This window comes from Eurosta solidaginis, chromosome 4, assembly GCF_040869045.1.
Source record: "Eurosta solidaginis isolate ZX-2024a chromosome 4, ASM4086904v1, whole genome shotgun sequence".
NCBI lineage: Eukaryota > Metazoa > Arthropoda > Insecta > Diptera > Tephritidae > Eurosta > Eurosta solidaginis.
In genome coordinates, this window is record NC_090322.1 from 180,860,878 (window position 1) to 180,880,782 (window position 19,905).

Below are 19,905 nucleotides of genomic sequence, written 5' to 3' on the forward strand. Positions count from 1 at the left end.
GTCATAACGTATCCAAAACAATGAAGAAAATCTAAAAAAAAGTTATTAAATTCACCAACTCAAATATTTTTAGGTTATGGATATGGCGAGCAACCAAAAACCAATTGAATGGCTATGGCGTTAGCGCTATGGTATGGCACCATTAATCGATTACATTCCTTTCCATAAGGTAGGTTCGATCAGCTGATTTATATGGTTATGGCTTTATGGTTATAAGTCATCATTAATTCGCCCTTTAAAACTGAAAAGGTTGTAGTAGACCCTTTTTAAAATAATCGTGCAGTGATTTCATTATAAAAACTGCCATACCATTATAAAACCTGCATTATCGATGAGAGGCTTATGGCGCCATCTCACGTTACGTATTCGGGCGTGTTTCATGATCACTAAATAAGTGCCAGAAACTTCGCTGCAGGGTTGCTTAGTTACGTATAGAATGCATTCAGAAGAATTAATATCAACACACAGAAAATATCTCAAAAACAAGTGATGTTATGGAACTTTCGAGTTGGAAGTATTGAAAGTTTATTGGATATGGTTTTTCTTGTTCATTTTGTCAAATGTGATTAAATTATACTAGAAAATAATAATCAGTTCCCATTTATGCATAGCCCACACTAAATTACTAAAAGAAATAAAACAACACGACAACACTGTTTTGTTTCGAGTGGGAAAAAGTTCGTTTCGCTGGTTAACATTTTTCATTTTTGGAGTTTTGTTCGAGAACTGTAAAATTTTAGTTAATCGAGTGAACATTTTGACACAACTACATTTTAAACGAAAATAAAAATTATAACAATACCAATAAATAGCCAAAAAAAAGTGAAAGGAAAAGTGTGGTGCAATTGAAAGATTAATACAAAAGCGACGCCATCGCTCTATACAAAAACAAACAAACGCAATAGGAAATTGAAAGGGAAACACGCATACATTTTCCAATTGCCCATTTCCAAAAGACGGAGAAGCGAACATAAATTGTGGTTTTCTCCACAGCGCAGGTTCGATTTACAATTGAAATCGATTGCGTTCTGGTGGGTGGATGCAGGGAGCAAACTTGGTTGCGTGCAAAAGAGTGGAGCACAGAAAATTAACAGACGCATACATTAGCATAGGGAAATCGTATATTACCAGCTTCCAGCGTGGTTAGCGTGCTCAACAAGGCAAAAAAAGAAAAACGACGAAGAAAACAAATCACAGGACCAAAACAAATCAAGTGATTAATTGTAAGCAACGGAGGCATCAATATTTTTTTTTCAATAAAAATAGCATTGGCTGACAACAAAAACAACCAACATGAGCTCGGTATGTTATTATTTTGTATCCATGCATCCTCAATATATTAACGAAAACTCTTATATGTTTCTTCCATATTTTGTTATGTATATAACAGATATCTAATGTAGAAAATTTGTCACCACAAACAATACGGCAAGTAATGAAGGAGATGCAGCAAATCAGTGAAACACCATTAGAGGGTATAAAAATACAAATAAATGATGCTGATGTAACTGACATTCAGGCGCTTATCGAAGGACCAGGTAAGTATACAGATATGCATGTTTGTTTGTAAACATGATACCAATTTTTCTTACACGTTTATACATGGAAACTTGTACGCTTGGATTAATCAACAAGACCAGATTTTTTTAGATTTTGTTACCGAATGTAATACAAAAGAAAACCCAATGTGTGACCCTGAGGCTTATTTCGGACGGCATAAGGACGATATAATATAGTTTCACGTTTTTGTTAAATAATAAGAACTAGTAAATAATAGCAATCTCTGGCCAAGAATTAGATGCAGCTTTCAATCTTCCAGATGCCGCAAATTTAAGTTGCAAACTTGTAGGATTATGTATTCAGATTGTCGCCTCGTACACATGCTTTTTTGAAAATTTGGTAGATCCGTAATAAAGCTATACCAACGTCCAAGAGCAGATAGCATATATGTGGCTTTCGAAAATTACATAGAACTACTATCGCGCTAAACGCCACCAACACACCGATAAATTGCGAATTGAATAAAAAACCCCGCCACACAATAGTACTTGTAGCGCTACATCTAGAAAAAGTTGTTGATACAGTAAATCACGGAACGTTATTGAAAGGCTCCCCCCTATATCCTAGTCTCAAAAGGTGGATTGCAAATTATCTTTATAGTCCCCATGCTACGGTGCAATTCAGCAACGTAACATCTAAACCCAGAATAATTAAACAAGGGTTGTTGTTGTTGTAGCGATAAGGACACTCCCCGAAGTCCTTGGGGAGTGTTATCGATGTTGATGGTCTTTTACCGGATGCAGATCCGGTATCAAGCCCGACCATCTCGGGAACGTTTTGTTATGACTACATGCGACCTCTTAGACTATCCCGTCCTTCCACGCCCTAGATCCATTGGGGAGTTCGAGGTCGTCAGAGCCTCTGCTGTTAATGAAACAGGATTCGCCACGGATATGTGACAATTGGGTTTGGAGAAGCTATATATTGCGTTGGCAACCTAAAAGCGTTGCGCTACACACCCCCTTGAATTTATTTGGTGTTTTAGTCGACTCTTACGACAGGTATACCTACACCGGGTCTATTCTAACCCCCTAACCCGCTGGGGCAAACAATGGGTGCCACAGCGTGGTGTCCAAGCCCCGCTTTTCTTCAACTTCTATAAATCAAAGCTAATTTCGCCACCAGAAGGAGTTTCCTACGCCGATGGCTGCATGATAGTGGGTACAGGTCACGGCACACTCATTTATGAGCTATGTAATCAAATAAACTTTTCTTTGTCTCGCGAAGCATGACATTGTCACCGACCAAATCATTTGCGACCTTATTTACAACATACGCAAAACAAACATATAGCGCCACCGACTACCGCTGCATCTAGATTTGATAGTTGTATAACTCCTAATAGCTAGAGTATAATCCTGGCGAAAACGGGCTATATTGTTTCTTCTTACACTCTAACACACTTGTGGTTGTCTGCTAATTTTCATTAGTTATTTTTGTGTATTTACTTGTTTTATTGTGTTTTCTAACTTCATTCAAATCATGTTTTTTTTATCTTACAGCTGGCACTCCATACACTGGTGGTGTTTTTCGTGTCAAGCTAACACTCGGAAAAGACTTCCCACAATCACCGCCAAAAGCCTTTTTTCTAACTAAAATCTTCCATCCGAATGTGGCGGCCAATGGTGAGATTTGTGTGAATACATTAAAGAAGGATTGGAAACCCGATTTGGGTATCAAACATATATTGCTTACCATAAAATGCCTTCTTATTGTGCCCAATGCGGAATCAGCGTTAAATGAAGAAGCTGGAAAATTGTTACTTGAACGTTACGATGATTACTCACAACGTGCTAAGATGATGACAGAGATACATGCGCAGGTAGGTACAAGATATTATTGATAATTGAGAAAATATACATATTATAGATAACTAAATAGCACAGAGAGACGTTGAGCAGAATATGGTCGTTGTTGTAGAAGTGGTAGATGATCGTGTTAAAATACGCGTTTTTCTGCCGTATAGATGGCGCTTTTTAGTTCCGAAAACTTCTTTTCAATACTAAACAGCATATATAATTTGAAAGGGAAACTGTTTTTAGTCTAATCCCATGTTTAATTGTTTGGCGTGCCCTTTGTGACTTTTGGTATTGTCCTCTAAACTGTATTAGGTTTGCGATATTTATTTATTTATTTATTTATTTATTATTACGGTCTTTAAGACCTATTTTAGGTTAAAATAAGAGATTAAACATAAATACTTATGTCACATTTAGTGACGTACAATATAAAAACAATTTTTCTTTGAACTTACTAATATTTTCACAGTCTTTCAAATCAGAAGGTAACTCATTATACATTTTATACCCTAAATATTCAAGAGACCTTTTGGCGAACTCAGTTCTTATTCTAGGCAGTCTTATATTATTGCAATTTCTTGTTCCATAATTGTGGATTTCATGATTATAATGTATTTTACTACTCAGGTAATTCGGTAACATTCCTAACCTAAGTTGGTGTATAAATTTCAATGTGAAATAACTAACTGACTGTTTAATACTAAGCCAGTTTAATCTATTGAGCATTACAATTTTTGGCGTTCTTGGAGGACATTTTAAAATAAATCGCATTGCCTTGTTTTGCTGTATTTGAAGTTTCTTAATATATATATCATTACTTAATAGCAGAATAGTAGGACAATAAATAAAGTGTGGTTCAATAATTGAACGATATACCAATATTTTATGACTTTGACTGATATGTTTACATGTTCTATACATGAAGCCTATTTTCTGTGCAATTTTCCTTTCCAGATAAGTTACATCCTCTCCAAAATTTAGATTATCATCAATCAAAACTCCTAAATACTTAATTTTGTCTACTCTTTGGATTTCCATGTTTTTTACCTTCAGCGTAATATTATTTAAACTATTGTTACTTATGATATTAGTGTTTTTACAAAATATCATGAACTTAGTTTTTTCGACATTTAATTTCAGTTTTCTAAGGCATAACCATTTGTATAGCGAGTCCAGGTCTTCTTGTACTTTCAGCATGGCACATTCTGCATATTTTTCACTTATGATAAGCAATGCATCATCCGCAAATAGACGTATTTTACAATATTTTAAGCATCTTTTGATATCATTGATATACAATGTAAACAATATTGGCGCCAAGACCGAGCCTTGTGGTAAACCAATGTTAACATCCACCACTGATGAAACCTCCTTTCCAATTATCGTTCTCTGTTTTCTGTCACCCAAATAACTCCGGAACCATTCCAAAGCCTTTCCTCTTATACCAATTTTAAATATAACGTCCAATAGCTCAGATCTATCGACAGTTTCAAAAGCCCGTTTTAAATCCAAGAAGACAGACACCGTAAATTTTTTGTCCGCCATGTCTTCTTTCCAATCTGCAATTACCATATTCAACGCTGTTTCACAAGAATGGCTCTTCCTGAATCCCGATTGTTCTGGGATAATCACATTGTGCTTCTCTAAGTATGCCACAAGTTGATCCTTCACCACTGTCTCCATAATTTTTTCATCTGTAGGTAACGTGTTAATTGGACGTAGTTCCTCGGGTTTCATTGTATTTTTTACTTTTTCAACAGGTATTATTGTTGAAATTTTCCAGTAACTAGGTACAATACCGCTGTTTTAAGGATTCGTTAATTATGTCTTTGTAGAAATTAGCAGTATATGTCATGGCATCTTTAACGACACCCTCCGATAAAAGCTTGTCGCCGCCATATTTGTTTTTAAGTGATTTTGTGATAATAATAATATCGTCCACTACAATGTCAGTAAATTTAAATGTTTCAAATGGATTACTATGATTTGCGCTTATTTCATCCCCATTTACAATTTCTTCGATGCTATCATTAATTTCAACAATACTTTGTATAAAAAAGTTATTTAGGGCATTAGCTATATCATATTCATTTTCCAGGCATTCACCGTTAATTACAATTTTAGTGATATGTTTTTTAACATCATTAAGCTCGACGAGGTCTTTTAGACACTTCCACATACGTTTCATATCGCCATTGTTATGATTTACTCTATCTTCCATGTATTTCTTTTTTTTATAAATTATGGTTCTTTTATATATTTTCTTAATGACGTTATATTCGTCCCAAAATCCAGTATTTCGAGCAGTGTTATAAGATTCTATTTTTCTTTTATGCAGGTTTGTTAATTCTCGGTTGTACCACTTATTTCTTATCTGTATTTGGGTCCTCGTTATATAAGTCAGTGCTTGCATAGCCACAGTTAAAACTTCGTTTAGGGCTTTAGTTTTAGTTTCTACTCCGGAAATTGACATAAAGCTGAAATCGCATGTTCGTAGCAAAGTTAAAAGATTTTCAGCACTATAGTACTCCCAACATGTAACAGTAGCATACCTTCTCATTTTACAAAGCTTTGTTGTTGGCACTTCGAAGTGGATTGTCTCATGGTCAGAAATGCGATGTTTACCTATATTTACTGCTTTAACTTTATCATTGTTACTGAATAGCAAATCAATTCTTGTAGACGAGTACTCTGTTATCCTTGTGTCGAAGTTTATCCTTTGTATCATTGCCATTTGTGCAAATAAACTTGTTAGCTGGTTTGAGTATGTTGACGATACATTTACATTGATATTAAAATCACCAATTATTAAATTATTATCCGCCTCCTTGAGATGTTCAGTGATGATTTCATTTAGATAAGTAATAAAGGTGGAGTCACTGCTACTTGGTGAGTGATATAGTACACCGATTTTCCATTTTAACGCGCATTTGTTTATTTTTACAATAATGCACCACACATTCATGTTGATAGCTTTATTACAAACTATGCTAAATTGTATATTTTCATTCACATACATGACAACACCGCCAGTGTGCCTACTTCGAGAGTCGCAACGAATGCATTTGTATGTCGGAATACTAAGTTCAGAATCCAAGATATGTTCTGTTGTACACGTTTCCGTACATAACACAATACTTGGTCTTCTTATTTCAATAAGACGTTCCAGCTCGATTTTATTTGCTATGATACTACTAATATTAAGATAAATGCATTCCAAGTTGTATATATTGCTATCTCGATTTGAATAATATTTTGACTTTTGCGCTGCTGTAAGGATTTTCTTTGGTTGCTAATAAACAACTTTCCTTTTCCTTGCATCTAGCTTTTGTTGGTATACGGGACAAGTTCTATCCAGAGTATCATGGTTTTCGTCAAGTCCTAGATTCAGCTGCTTGTTTGCTCGTATGCAGTTAATGCACTTGTTTACTGCATCCTTTATGCATTGTGTATGCTTATGCTCACCCAAGCATTTTGTGCATACTTCCTTTTCCTTGCAGTCACCCGCTTTGTGATTGAAGCCTTTGCATTTAAAACAACACAATACCTGCACTGCATCATATACTCGGCAACGTTCCCAACCTACATTAAGCCTCTCTCCAGCTAGTACATTTGCGAACGCTTCAACATTCATTTCTATCACAGCATTATAATAGTTTTTCGCGTTCTTTTTCACTTCATATTGCTTAACAATTTTGATGTCCGTTTCACTTAAACAAATGTTTTGTCGTTTAATTCTTTGCACCAGTTCCTCGTCGCTATATTTAAAATTTATACCAGTCACCATGACTGCTGGTTTCACTTTTTTGGGAATCTTAACCTCATAGTTATTTCCCAGATTGTTCTCAATGGCATTTTTTATTTTGTCACGCTCATGGTCATTTTCGCTTTCAACAATAACAACTCCGCTTTGCCTTGCTACTATATTAGTTATTTGCAGCCCTTTAGGATCAACTTTCGAGTTTAGGTCAGTTTTGGTTATTTCTATATTTTGCTTTTTATTCGGCTTGACAATTAGGGGATGATTCTTTCTAATGTCTGGTAACACTTCTTTTTTTTGTCCATCATTTTTTGTTATCGCTGCGTATGACACTTTGGCTTCAACACTATTAACATTTTTCTTTATTTCATTGCACATTTTTTTATTCTCTTTACTTATTTCTTCAATCATTTTCTTATTGTCATCCTTGTTTGTTTTCAACTCATCACAGACCTGCTCGCTGCTTCGCTTGAAGCCTTCAGCAATTTCCCGTATTTTGTTCACTTCTACAACACTCTTTTCGCATGATTCTTGCGCTTTTTGCATTGCCTTAATTCCGGGCATGCTTAACGAACGAAACGATATCATTTCGTTACGATAATCAACGTTAATAAACGAAACGAAGTCATTTCGTTTCGTTTATTAACGTTAAGAACGCCAAATTAACGTTAATTTGACGATCTTAACGTTAATAAACGAAACGAAGTGACTTCGTTTCGTTTATTAACGTTGATTATCGTAACGAAATGATATCGTTTCGTTCGTTAAGCATGCCTGCTTAATTCTGTCGCTAAATGCAACTTCCACTGCTTTTAAAACTTGCTTTATTTCTCTTTCATGTTTCTTGAAAGCATTATCAAATTCATTCCTGTACTCAGATAGTTGTTTGCCATTTTTGCTCACTACCATCTGCATATCTTTTAGAATGTCATCTACGTTATGCACATACTGCACACAATTATTACACATAAATCTAAGCATTTCACTTTCGTCTAATTTATTAACACTGTATTGGTCTATGCCAGAGCATTTTGGTGCTAAATGATAATATCTCCCACCCCTTCGCAACGAATTTTTGACACTTCTCCACGTATTGTACTTTTGCACTTGTCGCATTTACTCTCCATTTTTTATATAGAATGAATATATGTATATGTATGTATCAAACTTTGTAAGTGTATGCGTTTTGCTTTCTTTATTTAGAGTCACTTTCTCGCAAATATATTAAATTTAAAAAATCAAACTTTATTTGGTATAATATTCTTGAAACCAACTTCTGCTTCCGCGTTTTGAGTCTCTGTCGCACACATTATTTATTTTTAAGAAGTATTTGAATATAGTTTTACCATTTTAAAATGTAAAATTCAAGGAGCAGAAATAAACACAACCGTACCGTTTTACCGTTTTCTACCTATCAATAAATTTCTTTTTTACAAACTAAGTCTACACACGTTGTTGTATTAACGATAAAAACACTCGCCGAAGGCTTTTGGGAGTGATCGATATTGATGATCCTTCGCCGGATATAGATCCGGTGCGTAACAAAGCGCCATTAAGGTACTAGCCCGACAATCTCGGTATCGATTAATATGACCACACTTAACCAAGGCCATCCCGCCCTTCACGAGGAACTTGGGGTCGCCAGAGTCTCGCCTGCTAATTATGTGTATGATACATTCATATTTGTAACAAGATTCTCGTAGGTGAGGTTGACAATTGAGTTGCGGAAGCTTTGCAGCTATAAACCCTTAAATCCCTCTATGCACGTTAGTTATTTAATGAAAATGCATTTTCGTACCAAAATTACGTAGTGAATTCAGCGGATAAAGTGTTCAAATCTTTATAAAATATTATCTTGAAAACCAAAACCAAATAAAAAAAGCTGAGTTGATACTTATTCAGAAAGGACCGAGAACCTTTAGAAAAGTATCGACTCATTTCTGATTCTGAACTTCTTTTAAATTTTTTCGGCCTGTGTTATAAAAGTTTAAGCTCGTCGGCATAGAGAAAAAAAAAACTAGTGTGATGTATAGCACGAATAGGATTCCGCCAAGAATACTCTTGGAAGGAACTCCCGATGTTGCGATAAATGGGAGAGACTTACAAATTTCGATTACAGCACATACGATCCTATTCATTAGAATAGGTCTCAAACATCAGAATGAAGGCCAATGTATGGTAGAACTTAGGATTCATCCTTGAAAGGTGACATACAGAAATCATAGAAAGAGGCCTGGTTCAGAGAAATGCCGCAAGATAAAGATGAATTGAAGATATAACATCTAGGGCCATAAGAACAAGTTTCAATATTTCAGAACAAAAGCGCAGATGCCACCACTGTCATATTTTAGCTAGGGCTTTAATGTAAACATGGGATTGCTAAAATCTTGCTCGGCCATTGTGAGGGATCCCGAATCCATTTGTTCAGTTATAAACGGAGCTGCAATACCAACTTCGAAATTGGAATTGGATAAAACTGCGAAGAATTCCACTGATTCGTTTAGAGTTCGGAAATGTTTACCGATAAAATGAATGCAGATTGGGTTCGAAGTTTGAAACGAATAAAGTACAAAAAAAAACCTGGATTTTCTCGCTCAGCTTGAAGCCTTCGCTTACATATATTAATTGTAAAAAAATGTATCCGAGAAAATTTAAATTGTTTCACGGGGTACTTTGAAATAAACATCAGTAAGATTTCCTTCATACAACTTGTTATATTTACTACGTTTATTGTTTAAGTCCTTAAGAATTGTATTGCACCAGTGTAATTTATATAAGCAAGGGCCGAATGCTTGTTATAGAACGTCCTCGTTAACTGATTAAGGAAAGTATCAAAACAAGCAGTAACATCTGTAGAAGAGACGAATTCCTCCCAGTTTAATTCCAAGAACGCATTGTTAAGTTCATCCAGATTACCAGGCCGGAAGTTGAAATGATTTCCTGAATGCGTTGCGGCAGGGATATCTTCCAAATTTCGTAACTAATTACCAGCGGGACTTAAAGCTTTCAAGATCAAATATTGAATTCTATTGGAAAAACACAGGATCAAGCACCCCTAAGAGCATTAAATAAACTAAAAGTTTGAATACGGTTACGGCTCAGGAAACCTATTTATAAAATTAATTTTACAGGAATCCGTAACATTCGTTGGTGTTAAAAAGCATTATCTGAAGGTCAAGCCATAGAATATCAGGAACTTAAATTCACCAAGAATACAAAAATTAGCTTAAGTAAAGTTTTGCATGAATCTATCATCTTCGATGTGAGAATTTTATAAATTATAACCACTATTTGGTATATATATACGGACAACCGATAAAAGTAAAGCCAGATGAGCACAAAACGCGGAAAGTAAGCTGATCAATTCATGAAACATGATGTTATAACTAATTGATGAACTGAAGAACGGTCTGACTCTGACCCGTTTTGACATAATCTCTACTCTTCTGGAAGGGACGAAATAACGATCAAATAATAATCAAAGCACAAAGAAGTTTCCATTGCGGAGATGTTTGCAGAAGAATATCTTTGAATTTTGTTCCAATTCCGCCAATGTATTGAAAATAAACCTTCAAGGATGAGCCCACTACGCAATTTGGTTTGGTTTAATGTCGAGCACTAATAAAATTGTTAGCGTTATTTTGGGGTTGAAGGGATTGAAAGAGCCCAACATCTGGATCAGAACGCCAGGCATAGGATGATGTTGACATATAAGACAAAGCTTTCAGAATTCGCATATTTTATGCTATTATGAATATTAATTTTTTTTTGATTCAATAAAACTTTGTTTCTAACATTCACTTTTATCTTTTAGCCTGCTAAAGGAGCGTCTGCTGGCGATTCAAAAGACGATGATGGTCCCTCCTCGAAAAAACATGCTGTTGACAAAAAGCTGCAAGATAAGAAAAAGGAAAAGCTAATCAAAGAAAAGAAACGTATGTTGAAACGATTATGAGGCGGTAGTTTTTTACGAAACCAGCCAATGCTGAAGACCGTTAAACTTTAAATCGCGTTCAGTTCACAAAGATTCAACATGAAAGAAGCAAAACTACAAACCAAAACATTCAAAGAAACTTTTAAGTGGCAAGTGCAAGTACAGCAGCAGCAGCAGCAAAAAAATAATTGAAATAACAAACAACACATTATATAAAGCAAAGTAACTATGGATCGTATCCAAAAAGAGAATTTTAAAGAAATCAATGCATATACCAATGAGGAAGAGGAAAAACAATACGCATTAGGACTACTACCAACAACCAGACGAATAAATCTATACACAGTCCATTTTATAAAACTAACAAACAACACATTTAATGACTATCCGAGTAATATTCAACTATAAAATGCTGCTACTTTTAGGTCTTCAAATATAACGATAACTTAAGTTTTTGCTTTTTTAAAGTAGCATACTAAATAATTATCGGTTTCTTAACAAACATATAAAATTTATTTGCGCGATAGCTGATTAAGGGTTATAAGCGAAATCAGCTCGAAATGTTTAAACGAGACCAACACAAAGAAATTTCCTTATTTAAATCATCGTCTATGGATACATATTTATAGTTGATACATATTTGTAGTTCTTCTGAGTTTCTCTCATATCTTAATTAGTCAAAGTAGTGTAACACTTAGAAGGAAAAAAAACAATAGAAATGTAATACTAAGTTTGACTTTAGCACTATTTTTACTTTATGTATTATTACTTCTTGCTTATTTAGAAAACTGTAATTTTGAAAAATAAAAACCAAAACCAAACTATACTTATGCGCACCATAATGAATGCACTTTACTCAATTTTATATAATGATTTTAATATAATTTCATCGTTGTGAAACGCTTTAATTGTGCGTGTATACATAGCGAACTCAGAAAAATAAATAAATTCATATATGTGACCTGGTCTATGAAAAGGTGGCTTATGACTCAAAAAAGAAATTGCGAAAAACAGCTGTTAAAAATAAACAATGCATTCCTTCAGGACGTTTGTACTCTTCTTTTTTTTTTTTTTTTTGAGTCATAAACCTGTCACAACATGGCTTTTGCAAGGGTAAGTCCACTGTGTCTAACTTGCTGGAGTTCACAACCCTTGTAACCAATAACTAGGACGAACTGCGAAGCTGATGTCATTATACTTTATACTGATCAGTAAGGCGTTTTATATAGTTTCCCATTCCTTACTCCTACTAAAACTCGATCGATTGGGTTTCCCGCCACGGCTTCTCTCTTGGGTTTCTTCGTACTTGGAAGGAAGAAAGCAAACCGTTGTGTTTAACAATTGCTTGTCTGAATTCATCAAGTTCCCCAGGGCAGTCACCTTGGTCCAGTGTTGTTTCTTTTCTTCATTAATGACCTCCCAAATGTTTTGAAGCACTGCATGCCGCTGATGTACGTTGTTGATGTCAAACTGGTTATGCCCATTCGGTCACCTGAATATAGGGCACTTCTTCAATCGGATTTGAATAACCTAGTTAAGTGGTGTGATGTGAACGAAGTGCAAGTTTATGTGTTTTACGAGGAAATCTTTTAAATCCCATCAGTACTTGATAGGCGATTATATCATTGAGCAAGTCACAAACTTTACTGATCTTGGTTATGATGGACCCTAAACTGGACTTCAAATTACATATCGAATCGTGTGTGAATAGGGCTAGAGGGACTTTGGCTTTCGTAAAAAGATGGTCCAAGGAATTCAATGACCCCTATGTCACTAAAACTCGTTTTTTTATCGTTAGTAAGACCTATATTGGAATATGCTTCCGTTATCTGGACCCCGCGTTTTCAGATTCATAGCGAAAAATTGGAATCGGTCCAAAAGCAATTTTTGCTTTTTGCTTTAAATCATTTTCCCTGGGATCCATCAAGGAATCTACCGCCCTACTGCAGCCGGTTAAAACTTTTACAACTGCCGTCACTACAGAGCCGTAGGGAGATGATTGGCGTTTTATTCATGGTAAAACTTTTAAGAGGGATGATAAACAGTCCATTTCTGCTTGGCGAGGTGATGCTTAATGTCCCTTTTAGGCCCTCGGTATTTCCGCTATATTTAATTACCTGTAGATCGAATTTTCAAATGCATGGACCTCTTCGTTGTCTGTGTCAAGTATAAAAAAATATATACTCACTGTTTTGAACTCATAACTTATTCAAAATTAACATGTTAAACCAAATCTGTTACCAGCTCCAGTTACGTTGGGCGGGTGGCTTGGAATCACGTCCTTTCCAACCTCCCACGCAACGCAGCCCTACTCATCGTGTGTTAAATATACATCAGCTGCTCGAAATCACGTCCATTCCGACAGCACTAATAATCAATTCCGTTGCTCGGCATCACAGTCCATCCCGACAACTGATTTAATAATATATATACATATTTTATAATATAATTTTGCTCACTATGTATGCTTCTGTAATCCGTTATTATACTTAGTCTGATTAATTGTTAAATTTGTAGACTAATAAATAAAAAAAAAAAAAAATAAATAAATAAAAAATAATTAAATAAATAAGCCACCTTTTCATAGGCCGGGTCACATATGATGAATTTCATATCAAAACCGCTATGCATTCAACCCGACCCCCTAGATTTTGATGAAATTTTGCATACAGGTACACTTTACCTATACAAACACCACCTCATTTTTAGAAATTGCATTTTTGAAAAATTGTGGGCGTGGCAAGGTGTCAAAGTTGTGAAAAATGACGGTAATAGGTACTGTTGAGCTGTGATAACTACGGAATGGCTCAACCGATTTCAAAGATCTTGGTACCATTGGAAAGGTATCCAGATCTGCTTTCGAAAACACACACTGTAAAAAACTTTTATTACACTGAAAATTGTGTTGTTTCAAAAATAAAATTTTAAACTTCGAAAAAAATTCAAAGGGCAAGTGTTTTAAAATAAAATATATTTTTATTAGAAAGGTATATTTAATATATATAACATATGCAAAAACTAAAATTGCGTTTGTTTCTTTTTTTATAAAATTTTTTAAGTAAATTCATCTCTATATATTGATATCATAGTACTTTTGAGCTGTGATAACTACGGGACGATTTCCAAGACCTTAGTACCATTAAAAGGGTATTATAACCGGCTATCGAAATCGTACACTGAGAAAATTTTTATTACACTGTAAAGCATTTTTTTTGTTTGTTTTTAAATGCTTGATCTTTGCAATTTTTTCCAAGTTTAGTTTTTAAAAAACCTAAAAAAAAGGTTTTTCAGCGAAATAAAAATTCTTACAGTATACGTTTTGGAAAGCCTATTTGAATACCTTTCTAATGGTACCAGGATCTTTGAAATCGGTTGAGCCATTCCGTAGTTATCACAGCTCAAAAGTACCATAATATCAAAAATAAAGAGATGCATTGTCTTCCCAAGGCAGTCGGTTCAGTGTAACGCCATTTAATTTGTTGCGTCCCTGCCACAAATTGTCATCCTCCCAGCAGCTCTTTGCAGCGGGACTGCTCCATATTCTCTTGCTCCGGGAAGGTATCGAATCCAATCCGGGTCCGTCTCCTGACCCCGGTCCTGAGAAATTGTTTTGCTGCATCTGCCGGAAAAGAATCTTTTTAGGACGGTCATACTCTGTTCAGTGTGTCTCGTGTAAGGGATGGTTGCATCGGACAGGTTGTTCTGGGCTTGATCCCAAAACCCGACGTCCACGTAACTTTTATAAATCTTTTGTGGCTCCTTGCTGTTCACGTCCAAGGGCGTCCCGTAGTCTACGCCCTAGCGCCCCCCACTACCTTCCAGCAGTCCAGCTGCTCAGCAAGCCACAACTAGTACCCTAAACCTTCGGGGAGCAACCGTATCGCTACAACAACAACAACAACAACAACCCGTGGGGGTTGCCATCGCGGAGACCAGAACATCTAGGAAAGTGGCACCGCCCAAGGCAGAAGTCGCAAACATATATATTCTGTTGTTGTTGTTGTCAGCGGCGTACTTGATCCCAAAACCCGACGTCCACGTAACTTTTATACATCTTTTGTGGCTCCTTGCTGTTCACGTCCAAGGGCGTCCCGTAGTCTACGCCCTAGCGCCCCCACTACCTTCCAGCAGTCCAGCTGCTCAGCAAGCCACAACTAGTACCCGCTGCTGCTCGCGCCCCGCGGCGCCAACAACTCAAACAGCTGCTACCACTCATAACTACTATCTTCGTAGTAGAGTCGGTAGCAATGTTGAGCATCAGCCCCTGCCCCGTCTTCTCCCCCTCTTTTCCGGCAGCAATCGTGTAGGTCAGGAAAAAAGACTCTTAGTCCCTAACCCCGTTTGCCCCGTTTGCCAGCACAGAATATATATACCCCAGCGGGTTAGGGGGTCAGAATATACCCGCGGTAGGGGTCAAGGGGCTGTGCAGCGCAACCCTGCAGGTTGCCAGCGAAATATATAGCTTCTCTAAACCCAATTGTCAACCTCACCTTTCCGCGGCGAATCCTGTTTCACTAACAGATGGGGCTCTGGCGACCCTAAGCTCCTTATGGAACTTGGAGTTGGGGAGGGAGGGGATGGCCTGAAGGTTTAATGTGGCCACATAAATCGTTCCCGAGATGGTCGGGCCAGCACCTTAATGGCGCTGTGGTACCGGAGCGTACCGGATCTGTATCCGGCAAAGGACCATCACATCGATAACACTCCCCAAAGCCTTCGGGGAGCAACCTTATCGCTACAACAACAACAACAGAATATATATGTTTGCGACTTCTGCCTTGGGCGGTGCCACTTTCCTAGATGTTCTGGTCTCCGCGATGGCAACCCCCACGGGTTTCATTGCGCCATGTTGCCAGGTCGCAAACCCCAATCTACCGGGTACCCCAATGCTTGCCTAAGGACACCCAGTCCCATGGCCACAACAGCAGTTGGGTCCTGGCCTTCCTCAACCCAGGCGTAGTCACCCGTCATTTACTCCCAAAGTGGCGACGTCTCCCCCTATGCACTTCAGAATTCTGCAGTTAAACTGTAATGGATTAACTGGGAAGATCACGGAGATAGTCGATTTCATGAAGCGGCACAACATCCGCATTGCTGCGATTCAAGAGACTAAACTCACAGCAACATCTGCATTGCAGACCCGAATCGACCGCAGGGACGGTGTCTTAGAACGTCAAGGATTATCTGTCCGGTCGGGCGATGCAAATCTAGAAATCATCAACATCTACATCCCTCCTGTCACCTGTTGCCCCAGTGGATACCGCCCTGATATCAGCGGCGTACTCACTGGAAAAAATCGCATTATCTTAGGCGAATTCAATGCCCATCACGATCTATGGCAATCCAACTTGCGGGCGGACAGTAGGAGTGAGATGTTGGCGGATCAAATAGAAGAAACGACGTTCTGCACAATAAACGGAGACGCCCCCACACGTATGGTAGGAAGCTGTCACAGTACGCCGGATATCTCAATCGTGAGCGCAGAACTCGTAAACTGCGTCAACTGGCAGCCGATGGTAACATAGGCATCCGACCACCTGCCTTTACTTATTTCGTTCGAGCGTACCGCCGACTTCATCGTTACAGAAAAACGCACTTTCATAAACTTTAAAAAAGGAAAGTGGGAGGAATACAAATCTTTTACAGACAACCTCTTTGCTGCCCTCCCTATCCCGACTGATGCCCGCCAAAGGGACCGTGCTTTCCACAAGGTCATTGAACTCGCCTCGGCACGTTTCATTCCCGCCGGGAGAATTCCCGAAATTCGGCATCACTTCCCGGCGGAGGCCGCAAATTTAGCGAGAGAACGTGGCCTTATAAGACAGCTCGACCCAGGCGACCCCCAAATAAGGGACATAAACCAACACATCAGATTGCTTGTGGATGAACACAAGCGGGCGAAATGGGAGGAGCACCTAAGAGGTTGTAACCTCTCTGCCGGTGTGGGTAAACTTTGGTCCACCGTAAAGTCCCTATCGAATCCGTCTAAGCACAATGACAAAGTTTTCATCGCCTTCGGCGATAAAGTGCTCTCGGATTCGAAAAAATGCGCGAGCGCTTTCTGCCGTCAATATGTAATGCATTCTGCGGTCGACAAAGATAGACGGAGGGCCAACAGACACGCACATAAACATAAATTCAGCGCGTCACCAATTACCATCACCGCCAGAGAGGTTGAAGATGCCATTAGTCACGCTAAACCATCCAAATCAGTGGGCCCAGACGGCATAGCCATGCCGACGCTTAAAAGCCTAGGGAAAGAGGGTTTCAAATACTTAGCACATGTCTTCAACCTGTCTCTTTCCACCTTTGTCATACCCGAAAAATGGAAAATGGCCAAGGTGGTCCCGCTACTAAAGCCTGGGAAACCAGCTAACATGGGAGAGTCGTATCGTCCGATATCTCTCCTATCGCCAGTAGCAAAGACGCTTGAAGCCATTTTGCTCCCCTACTTCCAAGCAAATTTGCAGCTAGCCTCTCATCAGCATGGCTTCTGAAAACTCCATAGCACCACCACCGCGCTAAATGCCATCAGGACCCAGATAAATTGCGGTTTTAATCAAAACCCCCACCATAGAACAGAACTCGTAGCGCTAGACCTATCAAAAGCTTTCGATACGGTCAACCATGGCACGTTACTGCAGGACCTGGAAGGGTCTACCCTTCCCCCATGTCTTAAAAGGTGGACCGCAAATTATCTGGGTGGTCGGCAGGCATCGGTGCGATTTAGAAACGAAACATCAAAACCAAGAAGAATTAAACAAGGGGTGCCGCAGGGTGGAGCCGTGTGTAGAAGTCCACGAAAGTGGGGAAAGCTTATGACCGCCATTCACCTGGGAATGGCCAGAGTGATTCTTTTGCATGCGGTTCAAGCAGCTCACTACTGCCGGTCGCTTGCGGCCAAGTATCCTCTGGGTAACCGCTAAACATCCGTTTAGCGGTGAGCTAATGTGAGAAGGCGACAACCTGGCTAGGCCACTCTGACATAATCGGTTTAAGGGCTAGCCGGGGGAGATCTCATCGGCAGCGTCTGTACACCTCTAGGTGCGGCTGCAAGCGGGCGTTTGTCTTGTAGCAAGCGGCTCGCTATATAAACGTGCAAGTAATATTTTCACCCCCTGCTGAGCGGGTTGTGCGCTGGGCTTGGGACCCGCCACGTAAAACCATACTCCAATGAAATATAACAACAAGCATTGGATAAGTACACTCTCTATTGATGACGACCATGGCAAACGTTTGAAGGACAATGAATTGAGGGCATGCACCTGGAACGTCCGCTCCCTGAATGGGATTGGTGCAGATGCCCGGCTGGTTGATGTCCTCGTCAAAGCAAAATCTGACATCACCGTCATCCAAGAAATGCGTCGGACGAAGCAAGGAAGAAAGAAGATCAAAAATTGTGAAATCTATTGGAGCGGCCATACGAATAAGCGCAGTTTCGGCGTCGGATTCGTGGTGGGAGAGAGACTTTGTCGCCAAGTGCTGGCGTCCACGCCTGTGGACGAGCGTCTCGCCGCTATCCGAATAAAAGCAAAATTTTTGATTATATCATTCATCTGCGCCCATGCGCCGACAAAGGAGAAAGACGATGAGGTGAAAGACACTTCTTATGAACAATTAGAACGCATATACGAGCGCTGCCCCCGTCATGATATAAAAGTCGTGCTTGGCGACTTTAACGCCAGGGTGGGCAAAGAAGGTGTTTTTGGCCCTACAGTCGGAAAGTTCAGCCTACACAATGAAACTTCTCCTAACGGACTGAGGCTGATTGACTTTGCTGGTGCTCGAAGCATGGTCATATCCAGCACGAGGTTGATGCATAAAAACATACATCAAGCTACATGGCTGTCTCCTGATAGAAGTACTCGCAATCAGATCGATCACGTTGTGATAGACGGACGGCATGCCTCCAGTGTTTTAGATGTGCCCACGATCCGAGTACCTAACATCGACTCGGACCATTATCTCGTTGCAGCCAAAATACGCACCCGAGGCGGCTAAAACCAAGGAACAAAAAACACAAGGAAAGCTAGACATCGAAAAGCTTCAATCACAACAGACTGCCAATATTTCGCAACTCGACTCTCACACCTGCTCTCTGAGAGCACAACTCATCCTGAAGGAATACAGGAGCAGTGGGAGCATATCTCCAAAGCACTTCGTACTGCCGCCGAGGAAAAAATTGGTTACCGGCGGCCACGAAAAAACAACTGGTACGATGAAGAATGCCGCATTGCAACCGAAAGAAAAGACGCTGCCTACAGGGCTACGTTAAAAGCGAGCGCGACAAGAGGAGTGTGTGAACGCTATCGTGAGTTGAAAAGGGAAGCGAGACGCCTTTTCAGGAAGAAAAAAGCAGAAGCAGAAAGGCGTGAGTGCGAGGAGCTTGAGCTGCTAGCCACCAGGAATAACGCCCGAAAATTCTACCAAAAAATACGGCGACAGACGGAAGGTTTTAAGACCGGGGCAAACTCCTGTAGGAATGAAAACGGCGACCTTGTAACTGATGTCCAGAGAGTGCTTAGATTATGGAGGGAATACTTCTCTGCACTCCTAAATGGAGGCAGCAATTCACCGCGCAGAGATGAAGAACCCGATCCTGCAATCGATGATGATGGAATATATGTCCCCCCGCCCGATTATGACGAAGTTAGAATAGCAATAACCAGATTGAAAAACAAGGCCGTGGGCGCTGATTGATTGCCTGCGGAGCTATTAGGTACGGCGGCGAGGAGTTGGTAAGGCGCATGCAGTAGCTTCTTAGCAAAATATGGGCGGACGAGTGCATGCCCGACGGTGGGAATCTAAGTGTTCTTTGCCCAGTCCACAAGAAGGGGGATACTGCAAAATGC

General features: G+C 39.2%; 1 protein-coding gene across 1 annotated transcript; it reads left to right on the forward strand.

Moving 5' to 3' along the window:
• The first annotated feature begins 500 nt into the window (after window positions 1-500).
• On the forward strand, window positions 501-11,879 carry LOC137250727 (ubiquitin-conjugating enzyme E2 S). The gene is made up of 4 exons (XM_067784045.1): window positions 501-1,302; window positions 1,391-1,538; window positions 3,063-3,382; window positions 10,934-11,879. The coding sequence occupies exons 1-4, from the start codon at window positions 1,294-1,296 to the stop codon at window positions 11,072-11,074; spliced, it is 618 nt and encodes a 205-aa protein (XP_067640146.1). The 5' UTR covers window positions 501-1,293; the 3' UTR covers window positions 11,075-11,879.
• Window positions 11,880-19,905: the final 8,026 nt, after the last annotated feature.

What these genes read in the sequence shown, in the direction of transcription:
- LOC137250727 (XM_067784045.1), top strand. An exon ending in GGCGCTTATCGAAGGACCAG is followed by an intron (nt 1,539 to 3,062) that starts GTAAGTATACAG and finishes TTTATCTTACAG; the next exon opens with CTGGCACTCCATACACTGGT. An exon ending in TGACAGAGATACATGCGCAG is followed by an intron (nt 3,383 to 10,933) that starts GTAGGTACAAGA and finishes TTTATCTTTTAG; the next exon opens with CCTGCTAAAGGAGCGTCTGC.